The sequence below is a fragment of the Pelobates fuscus genome, chromosome 1 (genome assembly GCF_036172605.1).
Source record: "Pelobates fuscus isolate aPelFus1 chromosome 1, aPelFus1.pri, whole genome shotgun sequence".
NCBI classification, from domain to species: Eukaryota; Metazoa; Chordata; class Amphibia; order Anura; family Pelobatidae; genus Pelobates; species Pelobates fuscus.
The window spans coordinates 92789687-92816160 of NC_086317.1; the positions used below are offsets into that span (position 1 = coordinate 92789687).

General features: G+C 38.5%; 1 protein-coding gene across 1 annotated transcript in view; it reads right to left on the reverse strand.

Annotated features, from left to right (window-relative positions):
- Positions 1-25500, reverse strand: part of LOC134589222 (uncharacterized) — a 62261-nt gene extending 36761 nt beyond the window's left edge. The window contains exons 1-7 of the mRNA XM_063444326.1: positions 25430-25500; positions 21391-21529; positions 12766-12908; positions 7675-7792; positions 7016-7144; positions 6205-6416; positions 2607-2709 (exon numbers count right to left, since the gene is read on the reverse strand). Of these exons, the coding sequence (XP_063300396.1) occupies positions 2607-2709; positions 6205-6416; positions 7016-7144; positions 7675-7792; positions 12766-12908; positions 21391-21529; positions 25430-25492 (907 nt within the window). The 5' untranslated portion in view covers positions 25493-25500. The remainder of the gene's footprint in view (positions 1-2606; positions 2710-6204; positions 6417-7015; positions 7145-7674; positions 7793-12765; positions 12909-21390; positions 21530-25429) is intronic.
- Positions 25501-26474: the final 974 nt, after the last annotated feature.

Consider the following 26474-nt stretch of genomic DNA (forward strand, 5'->3'; position numbering starts at 1 on the left):
CACTAAAATGTGCACTGTCAAGAATTCAAGGGGAATTCTAATTGAATTTAAAGTTTCCAAATTGATTATTACATGGCAAATGGTGGTCAGAGCAACATGGCGGAGGGACTTAATGCACATGCACAGTGATGGGCACGCTCGCATTAGGACTTCACTATACAATGTTTTCCTATCGGGTTCGGGTGACGCTTGATGTCCTCATGCACAGCGTGAGGATGTCAAGTGTCAGTTACCTAATGACCCCGAAGTCCCTCTAGTGGCTGTTTGGTAGACAGTCACTATAGGTGTAGCTAACCCTCAAAAGTTATTATTGCAGTTATTAAAAACTGCAATAACTACCTTTGCAGTAGACATGTGCAATTAGTTTCGTTCTGAATGGCAATTCAGACAAATTTCTGGCAATTTGGACATTCGGATACATCCGAATGTCCGAATAGCTGAATTGCCGAAGTCCCGAAATTCAGAATTTGCCGAATTTCCGAAGGGTCGAAGTGCCGTAGTGCCAATGTCCCAAAGTTCCGAAGTGCCGAAGTTCCGAAGTGTCGAAGTGCCGAAGTTCCGAAACACAGTATTGCCGAAGTACTAATATACCTACCCAGTGGAAGAATGAAGAATGTTACACTGTATACAAGTTTAAATAAAAAGTATACAAACATAGCCGGGATTCAGCTGTAAGCATTTGCAACACTTACAACAATCAAGTAACACACATTCATATAAAATGTAAGTTACTTAGCCCGTCAATGGAATGACAGGAAGGAATAAGTAGATATTAGGGAGCTATCTACCATGGTATTAGGGAGCTATCTACTAATACTAAGTAAAAATTACTTAGTAATTACTTGCTATACCGCGAGTAGGCATGTTTATTAAACCTGCGGCTGCTCACTGTAAAAAAAAAATAAAAAAACATTCCCTGCCCCCCGGCCCCCAGGCCGCACCCCTGAACGGCAGGTGGGGGCTCTAAAGAAGAATAAGGGGGGGACCTATTGTCCTCACCACCGGCCCCCACCCCTGAGCGGCGGGTGGGGGCCCTAAAGAAGAATAAGGGGGACCTATTGTCCTCCCCCTTGGCCCCCACCCCTGAGAAGCAGGTGGAGGCCCTAAATAAGAATAAGGGGGGACCTATTGTCCTCCCTTTCGGCCCCCACCCCCGAGCAGCAGGTGGGGGCCCTAAAGAAGAATAAGGGGGGCCTATTGTCCTTCCCCCCGGCCCCCACCCCTGAGCGGTAGGTGGGGGCCCTAAATTAGAATAACGGGGGACCTATTGTCCTCTCCCCGGCCCCCACCTCTGAGTGGTAGGTGGGGGCCCTAAGTTAGAATAAGGGGGGGACCTAATGTCCTCCCCCTGGCCCCCACCCCTGAGCAGTGGGTGGGGGTCCTAAATACAAATTTAACCTCCCCACCCCAGGTCCCCAAACCCCTAGTCACCCCGCTCCCCCCAAAATATAACCCCTACCTACCCCCCTCACCCTACGAATAGTGAGGGGGACCATTAACTAGATACCTGTAAAAAATAAATAAATAAAACTTACCATTTGATGTCTTCTATCTTCTAAAACCTTCATTTTCAGCCCCCAAAAAAGGCCAAATAAAAATCCATAATAACCAATGCACTTTGAAAAAAAAAAAAAACCTAGAGAAAAAATAAAATAAAAAATCAATCTTCACCCATGGAGGGCTCCGTGCACACTGAGCTCCGCAGGGTGGGGGAAGGTTTATAAAGCCTTGCCTCGCCCTGTAATTAGGCTAGAGCACTCTGGTTGGTTGGTATAAGCCATCCAATCAGAGTGCTCTGACAGGTAAATGAAGAGACTGACAGGTAGGTCTCTACATTTACCTGTCACAGCACTCTGATTGGGTAACTTGAAATCCAGCCAATCAGAGTGCTCTGTGTCATTTTACACAGCGTGGGAAAGTTCTTTGGAATTTTTCCATGCTGTGTAATTTGACTCATAACAACACTCTGATTGGTTGATTGAAAGTAACCGATCAGAACGTTATGAGTCAAATTACACAGGGTGGGAAAATTCCAAAGAACTTTCCCACGCTGTGTAAAATGACACAGAGCACTCTGATAGTAGTTATCTACTAAGCGGCTGCAAGAGAAGTCCCGAAGTGCCGTAATTCTGAAATGCCGAAGTTCTGAAATTCCGAAATTCCGAAGTGCCGAAGTTCCAAAGTTGCCGAAGTTCCGAAGTGCCGAAGTGCTGAAGTTCCGAAGTGTCGAAGTGCCGAAGTCCCGAATTGCCGAAGTTCCGAATTTCGGAATGCCAAACCGAAACTTTTCCCCATGCACATCCCTACTTTGCAGGCTTAAGGGACCTGGGACACTCCACCCAGATCAGTTCAATGAGCTGAAGTATTCTGGGTGCCTATAAATTTATTTCCACTAGGCTATATCTCCATATGTTTTTCTATTTATGTAATTTTGTTTTTCTATATTTGTCTATTTACATTGCAGGATATTTAAAAAAATCTTGGGAGAAACCACCTCTCTCCTTGTGCTGAGTATATTATTATTATTATTATTACACACGGTGGTGTTAAAGGAGTAATTATAATTAAGGGTCTATAGTAAACACTTTTTGTTGACTTTCACCTACCTTGTGATGTGCACATTGCTTGTATTGTTTGTGCTAGTTTCTTGTCAAGCTTGTCTAATAAATATGCAATATCCTGGAATATTCTGTCATCAGTGTGGGGATCCTGGTATCAAACAGTGATAAATGCATGATAATATTAGAGAAGGATGGTGTAAATTGGTTCAAATCCAATACTGTAATAAAAATGAGGTTATAGCGTACGTTTCTAGGACATAAGCAAAAAAATGTAAAATTAAAAAAGTTACTTGCTCAGTTTACCAAATCTCTGTGCACATTTAAATAACAGGAAGCTTTTAGTATCACACTAATGGTCATTAAAATGTAAGCTCACCTGCTCCATGAAGATAAATCTTTTAGTTGAGCCCTATACGGACAATTCCCCTTGCTGCTTTCAGCTAGAAGAAAACATTTCTAATGGGTCAGAAAGTGGTATTCTTATGAAGCCCCCTGCAACACTAGTTTGATTAATGTTAATGGAAATGTTGCTAGTGTTGATGCTGATGATGGTGGTATTGCTAGTGCTGGTGGTGGTGATGGTAGCAAAGACAGTGGTGAGCTACATGCGCCCCTGGCAGCAGGCACAGCTCTTGTTACAATTGTCTCCATTGGGTGAGACGATCGAAAAGCAGGTCCAGATGGCCATTGAGAAGGCGGAGAAGATGCATGCGGCGTGTACACACAAAGAAAATACTGGGCTATTGCCTGTCCTCTCCACACTCCATTTTCAGTCACAAAACTAATGCAGAAAGAGGGCCCTGGTACAAAACTTATTTTGTTGATGTTTATTTTTGCTGATGTTTGAATGCATGGTAGTATTTGTTGGTAGTGTAAGTCTATGCATGTTGAGGTGTGTTTGTGTGCAGTGTTGATGTTTGATTGCAGAGGTGTGTTTGTGTATTGTGTTTGCATTTGAATGCCGGGGTGTGTTTTGTATTGTTAGTGTTTGAATTTCGGATTGTGTTTGTGTGTGGTGTTGGTGTGTGCCCTCTATTTGAGGGCAGTCCACACAGAACGTGAAACTTTGATTACTGATGGGATCCGTAAGGTTGAGGAAAGTAAAATACGCTGCATTGGTACATATGATGCAGGATGGGACACTATGAAGAATGTTATTCATAAGTTTTGGCCTATTCTACAATCCGATAACCATCTTAAGGAAATATTGCCATCTTTCCCTTCGATTACGACATGGAGGGGTAGGAATTTGAGAGACCTTTTAGCACCTAGTCATCTCTCGACTACCCCTCCATCCGGTTATTTCCAAAAATACTTACCAATGGGTACGTTTCAATGTGGTTGTTGTAGTGCCTGCCCATTTCTTAGTAGACACTCCAAGATGTTTTCTGACAGTAGTTATATGGAGAAATTTAAACCCCGTTCCTTTTTCAATTGTCATACAACTGGAGTAGTTTACTTATTGATTTGCTCCTGTGGTTTAAAATATGTGGGCAAGACCTTCCGTCATTTTAGACTTAGGATACGGGAACATGTAAATTCAGTCAGGAGACATTTGGAGACACCAGTCTCAAGACACTTACATTTACATCATAAGGATTCCTCAGCAGGTATCCGCTTTATGGGTCTTGAACACATACCACAACCACCGCGAAAAGGAAATTGGGATTTAAGATTAAGACAAAGAGAGGCCTTTGTCCCCACTTGGGCTGAATGAAGGCTTCTCTTATTCCCCGTTTATTTAATTTACTGATAAAATACTGTTTGCATAATGGTATCTCTTGTTAAGTTTGTACATATGTATATAATTCTTTATTAGTCTTTATTTATTATTTCTTTTGGTTATCCCTTGATTTTATACCCATTACATAGTTGGCTTGTGATATATATATTTACCTTTTTACCTAGTGTGCCTGAACCATAGTCCTATTATACACACTATTAAATTTGCCTAAGATTTTCATCTGTATGTATGAGTATACATTGTAACGCTGAGTACTCACATACAGGTGTATTGGCAACATTATGTGTCGAATTTTCGATACACTATAGTGGTAACTTAGTATTCTTATATGATATGGCCCTCCAGTTGTTCCCTCGATGCATATTGCCAAGCTGACTATTTAATCACTGACTTTCATTTAGTGGTTATAATCTGCATGAATTAATTTTTTCTTGTATGTGTCAGATTTAATGAATCTTTCCCTTTGAATATTAGAATATTAAGCCTGACACTGGAAATGCTTATCCCTATAGCCAGCTGGGAACACTAAGGGTTAACTTCTCTGAACCCGGTCATATCATATCAGCTAATTCCGGCCGCTCACGATTATGCTCTATGGGCAGGGACCGTGGATTTTCATACCACGCCCCCACAATACTATTGGCTAGACGACCGGAATAGCTGAACGCACCTATTGGCTGGCACACAGGTGAATGTTATTCACAACGGGTATATTTTATACTGCCGGGATAGCCTGAAACACGCGTCGGGTTTATTTTATTTGTCAGCACTTATGAGCACTCTGCACTTATGATATTTTAGTATCATCTACCTGGGGCTACAGACATTTAGGTTGAGTTACTAGATCAGAACATCAGAACAGGTGTTATATAGAAGATAGAGGGTTAGCTTAGAGAGATGGTTGTCTTTTGGGATTTTTTTGGTTTGGGAAGAGGTTTCTACTTATGGGTTAAGTACTGCTGTTTGTATCCCTTTACGGATTTTGGGGTTTAACTACTCCTCTTTGGGTTACTGCATACTTTGTACCTACCAATTAACCCTCCCTTCCCTCCTTCCATCTCTCTTTTGCTCTTATTCCATGAGGTGTGTACTATTTAGTATTTCGTCCTTTTTTGTTAGGACCTTTACCTTATTAGGCTATTTATTAGCCATTTAGCATGCTACACCTCTCTCCATATGAGATTCTAGATACCTTTGTCTGGTCCCAGGATTTTAACAGACTTCAATAAAGTTTTTGCTTTTTTTGTTATCTTTACACTTACTGTTGAGATTGGACTGGGTTCTTCTCCTATTGGCTATCTTCTAGTAAGGTAGCTTTTTGGGTATTATTTTCCTCTTCAACATTTATAAAGACACTTGTATTCTGTTATTCTGTCATTGACAAAGACTAGTGAAGGCAAAACACGTTTTCACAAAACTACCTAAGAAACTCCTGGAAAGCCGGACAGAGGACAGTGGATATTATTACAGGGAAGTGTAAGTCTCAGTATTTTGTTCTTATATTGAATTAACAATATTAACAGAAATTGCAAACATTGCTATAAAGAATAGCCTTTATACATACAAGGATCAATAAACTATATATATTTTTAACTTTTATTGATTTTTTGTTATCTTTGTACAAGAAGTTAAATATTTTTTGTAGTTGGTTGTGGTACGCAGCTCAGTTGTTCACATATTGATTGACAAAGGGTATCTCTATTTTAGGTAAAGCACAGTCCCCCTTTTCTGTATATTTTCGCACTTTTTTTTCCAGTCTAAACTATTTTAAGTTGTTTATGAGTTTTTATCAATACTAAGTTGATAAGTTTATACTAGAAAATTCCATAGAGATCTCCCTAAAACGTTAGCTATGCATTAGACATACACATAAAAATTAGGTAGAGCCTGTGATATTACCTGCATGATTGTAAGTCTGGAGTCCATAAAAGTGATATATTCTTCAACTAACAATGCAGAAATTGAGCCTTGAGAGGAAGTAGAGGTAGAGTTGTCCATCACCACTTGAACCAGTGGCAGTAGAAGAAGATAATCTTCATCTGGAAGGCTTTCCTTCATTTGGTGAATCTTATGGTGATATGACAGGACATTGCGCATGGTTCTCTCAATATCTATACATTTTAAAATATTTATGGTTAGGTACATCCGCCACCAAATTATTTCCAAGAGAAAAAAATACCTTCAACAGTCATCTTTAATTGCTCAACACTTAGTAATATTTTTGCACAGATAATTTCTAGATAAAATATAGTTTTTAAGTATTCATATAATCTCAAACTTTTAAAACAAGCAATTAAAGTACAGAGGGAGTAATATGTGCCTGAGCCATAAGACCTTTGTTTCATCTTGTATCCCAGTTGCTGATGTTCGAATGTAAGGGATCAAAGACACCCTTACAGCATGCACCAATGTTGGTGATATAAATTAGAGTGTTCTACATCATGCCATGCATGTCTTCTTTATTTATTATCATTATGTTACTGAGCAGGAAGTAGTCTCCGTGTTCCTTCATTCCACATAACTATTGACATACACCTCCACATAAAACCCGTAAATACCGTACATGTCTAGAGTCACAGGCCGTGTAATACACCAGTTTGGAGTACCTTGTTCTGCCACTAAATAGAGGATAGATAGCAAGGTAACTGTAATGGCGAACATGTCAATTGTTCACGAATGTTATTTATTAATAATGAAGGGTTCTACCTACTCTTGATATTTCTAAGGTGCTGAAAGGTTTGTTCCTGTGAGAGAATGGCCTGGCACTTCAAGGAAATCTCTCCATCCATAACAGATCTTGCTTTGTTCATGGACTCTTGGGTCAAATATTCCATTCGAACTGTGATAAATTACACTTTAGATAACAACCAAAGTAGAGACAAAATAACAACATATTTACAAAAAAATTTAAAACGTGATTACAAAATTGAAGCTCAACTTATAGATGCAGGGAAATTCTTATGATATATCCCACTTCTTAATCTTTTTTTTTTTTTTTTAAAGTAAAAATGCCTTTTCCAGAGTTCACTTTCATTCTAAGGAAGCATAATTCACATTACATTTCCCTGACAATGGATATTTCATTGAATTTTCTGAGCATGCAGTATCATATTGTACACATTAGATAGTTAATGAATGAAGGTCAAATACACAAGGAGAGAAACTCTTAAGCTTTTAATTCCGTTTATTAGAGAAATTTTGTCCAGATAGGTAAGCTTGGTTTGAAGAGTGGGACAAGAGTATTGAAACATGGATTAAGAGTAGATAAATAAGAACCATGTAGGACAAGAAATTGTACTACATGCACAGAGCACCTATATATGCTTAAATATACACTATAACAGAGTTTATTTTCTTTGATTGTCTTACCTTTAGTGTTTGATAATTGCAATCTCCACGTTAAAGTTCTTAAAGAAACGGGTAAGGGATGGTTAAAAAGCACACGTAGTTTTATCTTCAGTTCAGGTCTTTTATCCAAGATTCTAATCTAAAACAAACAAATAAATCATTCATATATTTGGAATATGCAAGTATTTCAAAAGAAAATCACAATTCCGTAGAACATTCATATCTGTCCTTTCTCTAATCTCCATTCCCTTTTAATAATTTATTTTACTATTCTTACTAGGTCACTCTTTAAAATATATGTTAAAGGGACACTCCAAGCACCAAAACAACTTTACTCCAAGCACCAAAACAACTTAATCTTAATGACTAAAGGGACACTGGGACAGGGCTGTACTGCAGAAAGTTGCAAAAACATTTTAACTTTATTTTTCCGCCAAATGTAAAAGATTTGAATGTGAATAGAAAAACAGCCTGAGTATGTGGCAAAAACCTACCAAATGAATTTACATTGTGCTGTTGACTTTTTTGTAGTTCATGTATTACCATATCATTGCTTGTGGTGGTTGGACTGCTTGAGGTGGATAATTTAATTTTCTTCAACTACTTCTACTCTGAAGAAGCGCAGGTGAGAATTTAAAATTGCAGAAAAAGAGAAGCAGCATAAAAAAATTTGTGTATGAGGGGAGCTAGACAGTGTCTGGGTTAGAAGTTTGTGCACAAAACAGGTTGGGGAGTAGACCATAACACACGGAAGTAGGTAAGTGAGGGAATAATGTTCAACATGATATTTCTACTGAACTCTCTTCTCTGCGTACATTTCCACAGTCTCACCATCTAATTGAATTTCTGACTTTATTAACAGTAGATACAAAGTTATTGAAAAATAATCACATTTCAATGTAAATATCCACCCATGGAGGCAGTGAGGTTATAGTCTTAGGCATTCAGATGGCTGTAGAGATGTCGCGAACATAAAATGTTCCGTTCGCAAACGGCGAACGCGAATTTCCGCAAATGATCGCGAACCGGGCGAACCGCCATAGACTTCAAGGCAGGCGAATTTTAAAACCCACAGGGACTCTTTATGGCCACAATAGTGATGGAAAAGTTGTTTCAAGGGGACTAACACCTGGACTGTGGCATGCCGGAGGGGGATCCATGGCAAAACTTCCATGGAAAATTACATAGTTGATGCAGAGTCTGGTTTTAATCCATAAAGGGCATAAATCACCTAACATTCCTAAATTGTTTGGAATAACGTGCTTTAAAACATCAGGTATGATGTTGTATCGATCAGGTAGTGTAAGGGTTACGCCCGCTTCACAGTGACAGACCAAACTCCCCGTTTAACGCACCGCAAACAACCGCAAACAGTCCATTTGCACAACCGCAAACTCCCCATTTGCACAAGGTTGGATACCAAGCTAGCAATGTCCCGTTCCTTGTCCTCACTGATGTCATTGAAGGTCTCTTCCTCCACCCAGCCACGTACAACACCAAGAGTCCCCGAAAGGTGACAACCAGCCCCCTGGGACGCCTGCTGTGTTTGGTCTTCCACCTCCTCAAAATCACCTTCCTCCACTGACTCCTCTTCTTCAGACTCCTCTCTCTGTGTTGCCTCTCTCTGCGTTATTATAAGGTGTGTTAAGTAGTACTATTCCTATCAGTTTAATCCCTGTTACGTCCCCTATCAGGGGACGTGTATATGGCATCGATTTTAGGAACCGGGAGATGGAAAAAGATGCTTGGTCGGTCCCCCTTCTTCAAATTTGGGGCACTCCGCGTGCAATCTAATGTGCCACCAGATAGGAGTGGTGTGTTAAGTAGTACTATTCTTATCAGTTTAATCCTTGTGAAGGAAACTGACTGCTATTATTTCACAGTCAAATTTCTAGTTTTTTTTTTTAATGTACACTACTGTTACACGAGATATGATTTGCACTGGTGTGACACTGTGCCCTGGCAGGCCCTGAAACGCACACGTGTGAAGGAAACTGACTGCTATTATTTCACAGTCAAATTTCTAGTTTTTTTTAAATGTACACTACTGTTACACCAGATATGAGTTGCACTGGTGTGACACTGTGCCCTGGCAGGCCCTGAAACGCACACGCGTGAAGGAAACTTCAGAGCAAAAGCAAAGGAAACTTCCAGAGCAAAGCGCTGGAACGCATGTGCGTTCCACCGTAACGAAGAATGCGGAAGTGGATGCGCACGTTGGAACGCACGTTGCATTCCACGAGACGTAACCCCGGAACCCGGAAGTGGAAGAGAGGCACACAGGACCCGGCAAGTGGAAGATTTCTAAACAGAAAAGAGAAGGTTATAACCTAACAGCCAACTGAGGAAGCCTTTTATAAGGCGAAACACGTGTTGGACACTGTTATAGACTATTTAGTCTAACCAGACAAGTATCTGGGACTTATTCTTTGATTTTATTTGATTTTATACTTTGATTTTTATTCATAATAAAGCACCTTTTTGGAACTTATCCTTTGGGATTTTGCATTACTATTAATAGCAAATCTAAAAGGAAAAAGAAAGGGAAGCAGAAAGCACCAAGCACCTTTAAAAGAACCATCAAGCCTTTGAGGAGAGAAAAAAGGATTGGGACATCCTTGAATGGTCCAGAAGCGCATACCACCTGAGTCATATGAGGGTATGACTCTAGGCTTGTGAGTTATAATATGTCATCTTATATATTCTTAATTCTTATTTACAGTGTTGCACTATTGCCTGTATAATTTTGTTTTACAGATTATTGACTGTACCATATTTCTAGGAGCTCCACCTTTTTATATGTATGTATATTAGATGTTTTGAAGTGGTGTAGGGGTTACCACTTATTAGGTGTTTGAGCACAATCTTTTCACTTCCATTTAGTGCACATAATCAGTTGTATTATGCGTGAAGGAAACTGACTGCTATTATTTCACAGTCAAAAAAGTTTTTTTTTTTTAAATGTACACTACTGTTACACCAGATATGAGTTGCACTGGTTTGACACTGTGCCCTGGCAGGCCCTGAAATGCACACGTGTGAAGGAAACTGAATGCTATTATTTAAAAAAAAAAAGCAGACTGATGTTCTAGCCCTAAAAAGGCTCAGATGAGTCCTTCAGGACTGTAGTGGACACTGAATACACTAGCCTAGCTATTGATTTCCCTATTAAATCAGCAGCAGCTACACTGTCCCTCCTCTCACTAAGAATGCAGCTTTTGAATGAATCTAAAATTGATGCTGTCCAGGAGGTGGGATGGTCTGGGAGGGAGGGTCTGCTGCTGATTGGCTGGACTGTGTCTGCTGACTGTGAGGTACAGGGTCAAAGTTTACTCAATGATGACGAATAGGGTGCGGACCGAAGATTGCATATGTTCGCCCGCCGTGGCGAACGCAAACAAGCTATGTTCGCCAGGAACTATTCGCCATTGAATTATTCGGGACATCTCTAGATGGCTGTGATTAGAAAAAATCCAAACAGAAAAAAAGTGTACATTTTCTTCCAAAACTATTATTAAAAAGTGTAAATTAGAGGGGAGAATTTCAGAGAATGGAGAGAGAAGAGTTTAGACATGAATCTAAATAGACTGGGATAGTAAACATGGAGATAGAGTGGGGACAGGAAATTACATGGGGAATGGGTGGACATGAAATGGACTGGAGGAGAAAATATGGACATGAAATTGGTTGAGAAGCATAGACTGTGGACTTGAAATTGTCATTGAGAAGAGAGTGGGAAAATAATAATGGCTTAGTAGGAGTAGGAGTGAGAATTAGGAAAATTTAAAATGTGTAGGTTTACTCAAGAGTGTAGTGAAGGTGATTAGTTAGGACAGGCTATATGCCAATGCTCAGTGAAGCCTGTATATTAAAACTAGAATAACAATAGAAATGTGAAATCAATAATACTAGTAAGCTTACACACAGAAATACAGGGGGAGGGGGCGCGTAACACCTAATCATAAAAAGTCAAAAGAAACATTTTTTTAAATGAATTAAAGGGAAACTAGGAAAACAAACCTATTTTGCTGGCACTATAGCTTCCTCCTCTGTCAAGGCCCCCTCCCGGTAGGCAGCCACTAGAGGAGGAGTTAACCCTAGCAGATAATTATTGCAGTTTAGAAAAACTGCAATAATTACATGCTCAGGGTTAAGGGTTATGGGAGTTTGCACCCAGACCTTTAATGGTGCCTCCAGTGTCCCTTTAAGTCAACGTGCAATCATCATCCTAATGTATATAATATATTCCCTAGATAATTCAATATCTCCCTAATCTAACCAAGAAAGCATTATTTCTTATTATGTAATGTATATAAGGAGCATATTAACTAAACCCAATTCCAGTGAATCTGCTTTAAACCAATCCTTCAGTAACACAAATAGACCTATAAGCAATAGAGCGTTTTATAGTAGAATTGCAACATAAACTTGTAGTCTAGAAAGATACATTGGCAATCTATTAGTAACCAGTACTGTATGTTGTTGTTTCCAAATCATTCCCCCCATGCTGTCTCTATATGTCAAATTATTATGTTTAAATTTTTTTATCTAAAATGGACTAAACTTGTAGGTAAAATGTCAGTATTAGATTTACAATAAGTGATAGGTAGAAATAGGAAAAAGAAACAAATGGAGCGAGTGAAACTACATTTTTCAAACACCCAATTTAATAATAGACAGAGCAGTGGAAAATATAGTAATTCTTGAATAACAACCAAGTGAAGAGATAGAGGTATGGGAATCACAGTAAGGAGCTCCATTAGATACCAAATCAAAGCACATTTTGCATGCACGTGCAAGCACAACGTATCATTAGTATCCCCCACAAACTGCCTCAAAATATCACCATTTGTTATTAAGCTACCGTTTTATCACTGTAGGAAATCACACTGCTCTGTGCTAGCTACTCGCATCACTCGTTTTAGTTCATCTGGGGGATCTTGTATAAATAAAACTGACTAATTATATCATGATTTTTTTTATTAACATAGGAATACCTACCTACCTACCTTTGTTTAATAAAATAATTGTATTTTTACTATTTCTATTTTTAATCCCTTATATCTATAAAAATACATATCAGGTGTAATTCCAAGAATGGGTTTCACATACCACTCCATCCTGAATATGCCTTGCCACTAAGTCTGACTGATGTTTTGGGATGTCACTGTCCTGAACTTCGTGGGTGACATAGCTGTATATATTATCTTCTAAGAAAGTGCTGATCTGAGCTGACAATTTGTTGTAAACTTCTCCTGAAATAAGAAGGAAAAATAAAGACATATTTTCAAATGCAAAAACAAAAACAAACTCTTAAACCCTTTCAGCACTCATCACAGTTTTATTGCTATGAGTTTTGGCCTTTTTTATATAAAATGATACCCTTTGTCAGTTTTCACCATTTTTAAGTTTTGTAACCATTTTTCTGTTGTTTCTGCTCACCATACTTTGTCTGTAATCAGTCTGATCAGAGTGTTCTGTCTGAGCAACCTGACATGTTAAAACCATATAAAGCGCTAGAAGTTGAAGATAGAAGATGGCGGCATCTGCATGGGACAGCATCAGGTGAGTATAACTCACCTCCAATGTACCCTCACATCACTGCACAACATGCGCCAATATCACTATTGGGGGTCTAATCAGCCACCTAATCCTCCCCCCATAGGGATGTCCAGAGACTTTGCAGCAAGAACTTTTTTGTAGGATCCCCCTCAGAGCCTGCAAAGAGTCAATCCAGAAAACTTCAAAAAATAAGTTAGGAGTTAGCTATTGCCTTTCCTGTCCATCTCTACCCGGTCTATGTATTATAGACTGTTTCAGATTCTATCATTAGAACACACAGATAAACTATTGAGTCAAATGACTCTGTTTGTGACTTGATTTACTATTTATTTTGAAGTCCTGACCATGGCTTGTCTTAATTACTTGTTGTCATCTGCCTGCACTGCTTATTGACTTGTTATACCGACTACCCTGACTTCTGGATCTCCTGACCTTGGCCTGTCCCTGTTAAGCAACTCTAAGGCCCTTATAAAGTGGCTGGAAAAAAACAGCTCAAAATACCTGATTTAGAAAACCCTGGATTGTCTACTTTTTGATAACGGTATGCCATTATGGTTGTAAATTTCTTTCCTAAGCTGCTATACTTTCTCAGTGGCGGCATGGGCAATGAACATCAATATGTCAATTTCCAAGTTTGTAATGGACACGTAATATCTATGTGTCTTTCCCAAAAAAACCTGGATAACCAGTACATGGGGCATTGTTAAAATTACCGGGACTTTACAGCAGTAACACATATCAGGATTATGAAATTTCCAGTAAAAGGGGAAGTTGCAGATGAAACTGAAAGTTGCATGTGAAAAACAGAAATGAAACTTAAACCACTATATGTGCCCTGCATTTGTGATAAAGAGGCTACAACAAACAACTCAGAATACCCCGTTGAATATGCCCTGGGTTTTCTACTTTTACCATCATTGGGGAAATTTTATTTTCTTGGATGCAATACTGTCTTAAATACAGCATATAAAATCACTAAGATACCTCTATATACTAAAAGAGAATGGTGTTATGAGGTCCAAAGAATTTTGTTTAATGTCTCATTCTTCATTTCACCGACAGGAACAAAAAAGAGAAAAACAAAACACGACTGATTAATATATAAAAAGAGGAACACAAACCGACCAAGTTAATCCATAAAAACAAGTTTATCAAGATCTGTGTTAAGGCCCGAGGGAACCGATGATTTCATTTTGTATATCCATTCGGTCCCCCTCATTGCTAACATTTTTTCAGTGTTTCCCCCTCTCCAATGTGGTGTAATCAAGTCAATCCCAATGCATATCAAAATCTTTCCAATTAAAAGCATCGCAGGTGGTACAGTGTTTCGGAACACTGTGTTTCATATTTTTATTATTAATTCCATTAAAATGTTCAAGTAATCTGACGTGTAATTTTCTAATGGTGCGTCTTATATACTGGATGGCACACTTACATTGTAATAAATATACAACATTTTTACTCTGACAATTAATAAAGTGTTTTATTTTAAAAACCTCCTTTGTAACTGTGCTCCTGAATTCTATAGTTTTATTTGCCTGAAATTTACAGGTACTGCACCTGCCGCATTTAAAGAAGCCCATGGGTTTCTTAGATAAAAATTGGTCCTTCTCTTTCCCCTCCTTAGGTAATATGCTGGGTGCTAGAATGTTTTTCAAATTATTGTATTTTTTTGTACAGCACTTTTGGTCTTGATGGTAAAATCTTTTTCAAATACTGATCTTGCAATAGAATGGGCCAGTTTTTCCAGATGGATCTTTCTATTAAATTTCCCCTACTGTTATATTTGGTAAGGAAGGCGAAATCAAAGTCGTTTCTGTGACTTCTGTTATTTGTAGTTTTATTTTTATCCACTAGAAGATCTTTTCTTTGAAATCCTTCTACCTTTTGTTGAGTTCTAAAGAGATCATCGGGATAATTTCTATCATGGAATTTTTTATTTAAAACCTGTACTTGTTGTTTAAAATCATCCCTATCGGTGCAGTTTCTAAAAATCCTCATATGTTGTCCCTTTGGAATATTTGTCAGCCAATTACGGTTGTGGCAGCTAGAGAACTCAATGAACCAGTTCCCATCCGTAGGTTTAAAATAAGTCTTACTTCTGACTTTTCCTTCTTTTATAAATAAAGTCAGATCTAAAAAGTTTATATGGGTGTCATGGATCTCTTCAGTGAATTTAAGACCATATACATTAGAATTGATAAAAGATAAAAACTCATCTAAAACCTTTCTTTCCCCCTTCCAAATTATTAAAACATCGTCAATATATCTTCTCCAATGTACCAGGTTCGCACCGAATGGATTGTTCTGCCAAATATTCTGAAGTTCCCACAAAAATATTGGCATAACTCGGTGCGAACCCGGTACCCATCGCTGTTCCACACGTTTGAAGGTAATAAATCCCCTCAAACCAAAAAATTTTGTGGAACAGGATGAATCTTAAGATAAGATTTAAAATAAAAGAAATTTGCTCTGTATTCATTTCAGGATCCTTCATTAAAATTCTATGGATGGCATCTATGCCCTACTCGTGATCTATAACAGTATACAAAGATGCTACATCTACAGTCACCCAAAGGTATTCATCACACCACTCAAAGTCCTCAAATTCTCTAATAATCTGAGCGGAATCTTTAACATACGATCTTGTTTGTGTTACGTATTTTTGAAGAAAGAAATCGATGTATTGGGAGATATTACTAGTCAGGGCCGGCCTTAGGCATTTAGACGCCCTGTGCGAAAAATCTTCACAGCGCCCCCCCCCCCCCCCGTCATCCATGTATGCTGTTATGTTTGTGTTGTCTGTGTATGTAATAGTACGTGTGATGACTGTGTGTGATATGTATGCTATGTGTGATATTTGTAATGGGTATATTAACAGTGTGTGATATGCGTGTATTGGTTGTATGTGACACACACACACACACAGAGTCAGACGGCCATACACACACAGGAAGACATCCACACACGCACAAGCAGACAGTCATACACACACACACAGGCAGACAGTCATACACACACACACACACGCAGACAGTCATACACACAGACACACACAGACACACACAGGCAGACAGTCATACACACAGAGGCAGACAGTCATACACACAGAGGCAGTCATACACACAGAGGCAGTCATACACAGTCACACACACAGAGGCAGACAGTAATACACACAGACACACAGAGGCAGACAGTCATACACACACACACACACACACACACACAGACACACACAGGCAGATAGTCATACACACAGAGGCAGACAGTCATACATACAGACACACACACAGAGGCAGACAGTCATACACACAGACACACAGAGGCAGACAGTCATACACACAGACACACACAGACACACACAGGCAGACAGTCATACACACAGAGGCAGACAGTCATACACACAGAGGCAGTCATACACACAGAGGCAGTCATACACAGTCACACACACAGAGGCAGACAGTAATACACACAGACACACAGAGGCAGACAATCAAACACACACACACACACACACACAGACACACACAGGCAGATAGTCATACACACAGAGGCAGACAGTCATACATACAGACACACACACAGAGGCAGACAGTCATACACACAGACACACAGAGGCAGACAGTCATACACACACACACACAGAGGCAGACAGTCATACACACACACACACAGACAGTAACACACACACACACACACACACACACACAGAGGCAGACAGTCATACACACACACACACAGACAGTAACACACACACACAGACAGTAACACACACACACAGACAGTAACACACACACACACAGAGGCAGACAGTCATACACACAGGCAGAGAGTCACACTCACATGACAATCACACAGTTACCTGTGGAGTTAATTGTGGAGGCAGTGCAGCTCCTGGTGACTGGTGGGGAAGCAGGGACTCCTTCCTGCTTCCCCTGCAGCAGTTTTCCGGCGCTTTTAGCCCCGCCCCCGCCGCACGGTAAGCTCCGCCCCCGCTGCAAATTTAAAAAAAAAAAAAAAAATTTTATTTTTTTTTTTTAAATCGGCTGTGCGGCCGCACGGCGCCCCCTGCTCCATGGCGCCCTGTGCGGCCGCACAGCTCGCACACCCCTAAGGCCGGCCCTGTTACTAGTCATGGAGCCAATCCCACTAATGATGGGCCTTCCTGGTGGAGATATGAGGCATTTATGTACCTTTGGCAGGTAATAGAAGACAGCTGTTTTAGGGGACGAAATAAACAAATAATCGAATTTGTCTTTGTCTATAATCTCTTTATCATAACCTTTATTCAAAATATCATGTAACTTCTTTTTGAAATTACATGTGGGGTTACTTTTCAGAATTGTATATGTATTGGGGCCTCCCAATATTCTTTAGGACTCCTTCATGTAGTCATCCCTGTTTAGGACCACAATACTTCCCCCTTTGTCAGCCTGTCTAATTACTATCTCCCTATTTTCTTTTAATTGTCTAAGAGCTTGTTTTTCTTTCTTTGTCAGATTTTCCTTTTTCTTATTTCCAGAAATTTTTTCAAAATCGCTCATGATCATCTCGTTAAATACCGAGATATGGTCCCCCTTTTCCCAAGTGGGAAAGAATTTGGATTTATTTTTAAGACCCGAATGGATGATTTCTGGTGTTATATGCCCTTCATCTACAAGTATTATATCCTTGCTAGGATTGTCTAAAGTAGTTCTTGGTACTGGTCCAATATCTTTCTTCTTTTCAAAAAATCTCTTGATTGTTAATTTTCTCAAAATCTTTTGAGTATCGATAAACAATTCAAATAAATTTGGGTCAGCTTGTGGGGCAAATTTCAGCCCTTTGTTTAGAACACTTAGTTGTTCTGAACTTAAAGTAACTTTAGATAGATTCAGGATACCCTCACTACTCTGTATATTATTTAGTCGGACATTTCTCCCTCCTCTAGTTCCCCTAGTCCTCCAGTGGCTCCCAATAGTTTCCTTTTCTTTGGAGGTGTCTGGATAGTCTGTAGGGGGGAAAACTTGTTTCTGTGAGTCCAGACATTCTGGTTTCTTAGATAGTGGCCTCTTGGTCGGTTTTCTAAAAAAACCTCCTGCTGACTAGGCTTATCTTTTATTTTCCTACTAGTAGTGTTAGCTTGTGTTTCTTTTCTTCTTACCACTCTATCCGAATCTTCATAATTTTTACCTATCTTTGGTCTTCTAGGGGTGTTATTTGTACCATAACTTTTTCTAGCCATTGTGGGTTCTCCAGAGGTGGTATATGCCTCATATATTTTTCTAACCCCCTGGTTGTACTGATAGGGTCTATTTTCCCTTGTATTTCTACCCTGGGGACCCATAAATCTGTTATTCTTCCTCCACTTCCTTTGTATACCCTTCTTATAATCCTCTTTGTCTCGACTCAATTTATTTTCCTTAATATTTAGAATTGTCTCCTCTGATTTTTCTACGTTTTTATTAAACAACTTACTGTTCTCTCTAATAGTTTCCTCATCAAATGCTTTGTTAATCTCTGATTCCACCAGATGAATTTCTTCCTCAATAGACCAGTCACCAGGATTTCCATTAATTGATTGGAAGGAACATTTATCTAGGGCATTATTCCATTTCTCCATAAAATTGGGGCTATCATGACCAAAGGCTGGTTCCTTTTCAATTCTCAGTCCTCTTGGTATGATCCCCAGTTTTAAATATTGCTGGAGATATTTAATCTCCCACCATTTTTTGACCTCCTTCTCTGCCAGTCTCTCTAATTTCTGAAATGAAAAATTATTCACAGCCTGAATAGTGGAAACCATAGTGGTTTCCTTCCTTGAGAAAAGGCTTTCGACTCGTTTATTCCTAGCATCTCTTATGGTGGTGGTCATAAGTCTACAATAGGCCATAGCCACCAATACAAGATGAACTGGACTGGATCAGAAAAAAGTACACAATCTCCCTCCACACACCCTATAGAGTGAACTCAATACCCTAAAGGTATAATAGAAACAAAAGATAAAATGGCGGGTGGTGAAGGTGGTAATAGGTCACAAATCTAGTGTAGGCAAGCCACTGTCATGAGGTCACTCTCAACCTCTATACACAATAAACACAATGTCTGAACACTACTTCAGACTACAGGGCGCCACAATCACTAAGATATATAGTAATATAATTCAGGAGAATCCCATAAATGAGTGACAGTAGGTGGAAATACAAAAGTCCACTTTCATTCATTTTTTTTATTATATATATTTTTATTATATTTTTATAATGAATTAATCGATGTCTCTGTAATCCGTAACTGGTTTTCATTCATTGCTCATAAGTTTTTCATTCCGTTATTTTAGTATATATTCTGACTTATTATGTCATCTGAATACATTTGAGATTTAATCATTTTATACCCTTCATACCTCTGTTAAACCTCACTGACACACAGACAGATCTTAGTGTCAGTTAGTTATCTATTTTCTATTTATATGATATTTAGAGGATAGTTTTATTTCTCTGTTAGCCTTAGAAATATATGTATGTAACTTATTACATTAAAAAATTTAGTGATGCAAATGGGCTTTAATGTTATTTTCATTTTTTTCATTTTTTCATTTTTACAGTATATACATACATATGTACTGTTTTATGCATGTATTTATATATATATATAGCGTTGCTGCTTTATATAAAATAAATTCAATTATCTCTTGGCCCTATTGACCAATTCTATTTCTTCTGGTCTAATTTGCATTTTGATTGAGGAGGCTGGATATGTATCACAATATAGACTATATATATATTAGGTAGGTCTGTGAATACAGACTGCATTAATATCGCGCACTCCCAGTGGGGTTTGCTCGCTATGCGGCTGCGTACATTATGCAAGTTTATTTGCGTTCCAGCTTGGTTGACTCATGCGCACATCGACCAGCCGCACGTCATTACGTATGACGGTGCGTACGGCACGATCTGCGCATGCGCGATCATTGAATGGCGGCCGGACTGGCAGATTTAAAAGAAGAAGAGGACCAGCAAGAATTCAGCAATCTCCTGAAGAAGTCGATACGGACGAAACGCGTTGAGCATCTACAAGATCCCTGTACTTTCGGTATAGCAGTCTTTTTTCTGCATGCACTTTATTTTGTAGTATTGGTGTACCTAGTGCGGTTTCCAGCTCATGGAGCAGTATTACTAGTATTCTGCATCCCTGCACTTTAGCACTTGGCACCTTACTATAATTCAAGTTTCCTGTATGTTTATAGCTGCTATCCTTAGGGGTTCTTGGCCAATTTGGCTGTGTATTTACTTTTAACTATTTTATTATTCTGTATACATTGTGCATGTTGCACTATTGTGTACTATTGTTCTCAATAAAGAGGACTTTTGTATTTCCACCTACTGTCACTCATTTATGGGATTCTCCTGAATTATATTACTATATATCTTAGTGATTGTTGTGCCCTGTAGTCTGAAGTAGTGTTCAGACATTGTGTTTAAAGACAGCATATGCCTACAAAATTGCTGACAAATGTCTATGTATGAAGACTGATATGGGCAGGCCCAAATATGACCATGTAACTTCCAAAACTCTAATGTAACCTGTACACAGGGGGTATTGTTGTACTTGTAGGACGTCGCTGAATAGAAAAATGGGTGCTGTGTGGCAGTAAAAAACACAAGGATGATTATATAAACAGTAAAAGTTCAGTGATTGTGTGAAAACAAAACAACAATGCCAGAAAACTTGGCCAGTCTTTGTGCCTAAATTGCTACAAAAAAGACTGGACATACCCCATTTTGAATACCTTGGGGTGTCTACGTTTGCAAATGGTATGCCATGATGGGAGTATTGTGGTTTCCTGGGCTTCCGTACAATGATGTTCCAGTAAATCTATTAGTCAAATTTCCATGTATGAAGACTGAAATGGGTAGGCCCCATATTGGATCCTGTAACGTCCACTAAAACCTGTACATGAAGGTATTGTTGTATCCGCGGGTGGGATTTAAGGATTAAGTATTTCGGTTTAATACTCTTTCAATAGGTCTAAGTATCAACATAAGCACAGTTATTGTGCTTTAATTAACTGTGTTACAATGTATACATAGCTGAACAGCCTTGTCATAAAATTACCTCATAATAAATTGATATAACTAACAGCTGAGATAATATGCATTAGGGTTGTAGTTTATAACAATCATCCCATATTATTACCTGCATTCAGTGCCTTGGAAGCTTTCTCCAGAACAAACACTTTCTCTGATTCAGACAAGTCTGTGAACATATTAACACTGCTTTCATTCATCTGCTGCTGGACAGCATCATGTAGCTTGGCAACAAAATCCTTCCATTCCTATTCAGGAACAAAACATGTAATTATTCTCATACTATATCAATTAAAACTAGAAATAAACAAACAGTATTTTTTTTTTTTTTTTTTTTTAAACAAAAATAAATAAATAAATATAGAATTAGAAAACAACTAATCTGTTTTAACCTATGGTATGATCATTGATGTAAAAGTTTAAGTACCCAGAGCTGTGTTTATACCTGGTATTAAAAAGTGCAATTTCCATTTTACATGATTTTTAAATTGTAGGAGATATATTTTTACACCTCTGTCTGCAATTTATGTCTTGTAGTAAATACCTTGAGTAGTGTACTCCCGATTTACATCAAATAGCCAACTCCTTGAAAACTACTGACAATTTACTCATATTTTGCTCAACCTTTACTCATGAGTTATTTGGATGATAGGTTCATATTGTTGGCTTGGTAAAAAATAGAAATTATTGTATCTGTCAGCAGTCATTTTGGTAACCGCTTTAAAGATTTAATCCTGAGTTAAAAAAAAAACAAGACCTCAAGTTGCAATAGTGGGAGCAACAGTAAAAGAAGGGGGGCATTCTACAGAGTAGAGCTGGAGGCGCTGGTAGATTACAGACTTTGTGAAAGGTATGTTGGGTGGCTGTGGTTGATGGATGCCTGGGATTTCTGGGTGTAGGTGGATGAGGTAATAGATGTTGAAGGTTGCCTAGCAAAAATAAGAGTAGATGGATGGACTTATGGATGTAGAAAGATGAGGGTAATAGGTGTGGATGTGTGGCTGGGTGTGGACACATAAGGATACTGAGTGTTGATGTATGACTACAGGTAATGAATGTGGATGGATGGGAGTGGTATTATAGGTTTGGATGAATAACTGAGGGGGGGGGGAAGAGGAAGGGAATGTAATAAATAGGAACCTTGTTAATGTATGTCCATTTTTTCTTCTTCATTTAATAACATTTTTTACACCTCACAAATAATTATTCAATATTTCTTAACTAGAGAAACATGTATTACAAATTCTGGTAAGTGACAGGGTATCTTTAAAACTAGCTAGTTAATCATCATGTTGGTGGATAAATGAGATAAGAATGGAGCGGGGAATGAGACATATGGATGGGCTGAGGGGGAATAAGACGCATGAAGGGGCTGGGTGAATTAGAAACATGAAGGGGCTGGGTGGTGGAGACTCGTGGAGAGGGGGCATGGCAATTTTCGCATCAAGGCCCAGTGATTTCTAGTAACACCCTCTGTGCCGGATTATGATAAGTAAAGGTGGTGCAATCTGAGGCGTTTGAGATGACGCTCAAAACATTCACACATGATGGTTCTAGTTGGTGGCAAAATAGAATTGTGGGAAACAGTGTCTGCACCTCTATCTGGCAAATTTATTTCCACATATTGCATGTAATTAGTATCAAGCATGCAGAGATCTGTGAGTTTCATGCAGAAAAATAGACATTAGTTTGTACTTGCCCCTAGTCCAACAGCTGCTAGCTCTCTGCTACTCCTTCCTTCTTACCTTTTAATGATTGGGAGGGTATTATTATTGGTCAACTACAGATGGGAAAACAAGGCCTGTGAATGCCCCAGCACAGACCTTTAAATTGATGTCCCTGGTGAATTTTGGATTGTTTGGGAATTATGGTCCTGGGAAATAAACACATAAAGATATCTAGTCTGACTGTGCGGTGCAGCATTGTGCACTGATTTTGCACATTTGCAGATCTATTAGTCACTTATTCATGGCAATACAGAGTCACTAAGAAAGTTAAGTATCACAGACCTGGAAACAGTTGATAGAGAAGTAGTGACTTCTTGGGCAACGGCTAATTTGAATAGTTTACTAAAATAAATGTTTTTTTTTACTTTTGTTTAAATGCAATTGCTGGCATGGTCTGGCATCCAACGCAAATCTAAGGTAATGCATGATTACTTGAATGTTCCTAAAGCATGTGGATGTGTGTGCATTGAATCATGGGAAAGAAAGTAGAACTAAACAAATTTACCCTGCAAAGGGTGCCTCCATCTTAATTTCCTGCCAGTCATATCTACAATAACACAGATTAAGGGACAGCGTGTACACAAAAATAGAGTTTTTAATTTTACAAGGTTACTTGAAATCACCCATCTCAGCACACAAATTTGGGACTTCCGTTCCACCATATGGCCATATTGTGTTAAGACCACCACTATGCCATGGTACCCCAATATTAGTGGGTCCTACAATATTTTTGACATGGGAGACAAATTAAATAGTACTAATGCTTAATAAACTAAAGTGTATTTAAGTAATCTTTACATATGTCCATCACTAAATAATTTGATGCACTGTGTGTGCACCACTGCATCTAATAGTGCTGCTCTCATTTTTTTCTTTATATTATCGTATATATTCCCTTTTTAACTGACTTGATAATTGGCTGGGGTTTCTATCCAACCTGATCTGAGTATTGCTATATATTATATTATATAATCTTATATTATATTATATCATTATAATATATTCTCTTTACCTATTTTACTTTACCTGTGCCATTTACTTCTAGCAATGAAAAATCCATAGTCCAATAATAGTATTCTGTCTCTGTTCCTTACCTAGCCCAGTCCTAATGTGGGAACAAGTGTCTCATGGAAGAAAGAAGACGTTACATAAATTCCAAAAAGTTTGGGACGAGTTTTCTAGAGACTCTGATTGAATCAGACGTACAACACTTCTCTTGCCTCAGACCTCCACGCTCCACCCCTTGTAGCATCATGTAATCTGCTATGTTTTGTGCTTACTTTATGTTATATTTTGGTTCATAACTTTATTGGACTGTTGTTTACTGGTCCTTTTTCTTTGTGGAAAATATGCATCAACGATGTACAGCATCACAAGACCCTTTTACCATAACATGCCATGCCACTGATTACTTTTATTGTATAATCCCTGATCAACGTGTTATTTTCTGCGCAAGTTACTGCAATATTCTGGAAATATCTAATTGTACATCGAAAAATTATTTCTAGGGGATAGCAAATTGACAGGGAGAAAGAAAACCACTATTGGAATAGTTCCCTTGCTCTCTCTGCCAGACAAAAGGCAAAGTCATGAGGCACCGTGGGGCAAGTCTTTTATTTGCAATCAGACTATCTCTGATCTTGGAAGGGCGCCCCATCGTAAAAGTGTTCCATCAGACCAGCATCTAGTGGTGGTTGCACACGCCCCTTCCCTCCGCTACTCCTCTACTTCCTTGCTCTCAATTCTCATCTTAGATCTGTATGTTATAAATCTAATGTTAAATAATGAGTGAAAGGTGGTGGTGGATGGACCATATTTTTTTAAAGGGCATTTAAAAAAAATCTATATATATTCTGACCTTTGATGTCCCCCATTGTTGCATTTAAAATGTGACTGTTACGTCTAGTACAACATGTCTGCGATTGTACTGGACATAACAGGTACATTTAAAATTCTACATTGGGGAACTGCTAGTTTTAGGCCAACTTAGAAGATCTAAAAAAAAAAAACTGAGTTGGTAATTTGAGTTGGCAATTTTTTTTAAATGTAGCTATTTTGTATAAAAATTTGTAATTTGACCACAATTCACAATTTATTTACAAAATAACACGGCCGATTAATCTGATATAGCGCTTGGCTAATTAGCCTTCTCTCTGTGCTAACTTTAATAACAATATAAAGAATAAAATGTATAGTATTTTCTATTTCGAATAGAAATCAGTAAATCATTTACTTTCGATTAAATGTGCTGACAAGTCGTTCTATATATAATTATATCCTAACATAGGAGAACGTCACATTCATTGCATTTAACATTTTGACTTAGTGAGACTTTTATTGCTTGTCCCTCATTTGTTTAATTTACCTACAGAATGTAACTTTAAATCAACAAATGTTTATTTGTAATGCTTTTCCATTTACCTGTAAATTTTGAATCTCATGCCTTGTATTTTCCATCCAGTGTATGTTTGATGTGGCTGCCATAACCTGACACTTTGTGACCAGTTCAGCAGTCACTAGGGAGTGTCTCCACAACAAACTGTGTAGAATCGTAGAAGGAAGTGAACACAACACAGATCCTGTGTCAGGTGTGTGTACATCATTTAAGTTCAGAATTGGTTAACTCCTCACATGCCAGTGAAAACTACAGGTTCCTGTGTTACAAAAAAGTTTCTTCTCTAAAAAGTCTAATGAAAATATTTTTCAAAAATGCACATTTTTGTCTCTGGAAACAAAAGCCAAGGTGCACTATGTATTTTGACACATACATGTTAATTCAGAAATACTTTTACCACCATATACTCTTTAGTGAATAAAACCGTACATACTCCACCCCCCGAAAAAAGATCAAATTAAATGAATGACCTGTGTGATTAGCATGACAATTGTCAAAAGAAAGCAGGCCTTTAGTCTTGTTTTTGCTTCACTGTTACTACATTTTGCATCCATGATAGTAAACAGGTCACTATAGAAAATATTGAACTATGGTCACTTTAGGTATGAAGATTCCATGAACAGCATTAATCTGAGGTAGCCATATATTAGACTGAACTAGCCACGTTGTTATTATTTAATTCCCCTTACTTCTATTAGTGTAAGAGGGATATATACTTATTTAGTGTGTGCGTAGTATGTGTATCTGTGTGTGTAGTGTGTGTATCTTTATGTGTGTCAGTGTGTATGCCTGTACCTGTATATTTGTGTATCTGCATGTGTGGCTGTGTTTGTATCTGCATGTGGCGCTGTGTGTATCTGTATGTCTGTGTCTGCATGTGAATGCATATCAGTGTGTCTGTACATCTGTATGAGTGTCAGTGTGTGTCTGTATCTGTGTCAGTGTTTAATACACATACTTACACACATACAGTTGCACAGACACACAGGCAGATATACAGATCCAGACACTGACACATGCAAATATACACTGACACATATGCATAAACAGGGAGTGCAGAATTATTAGGCA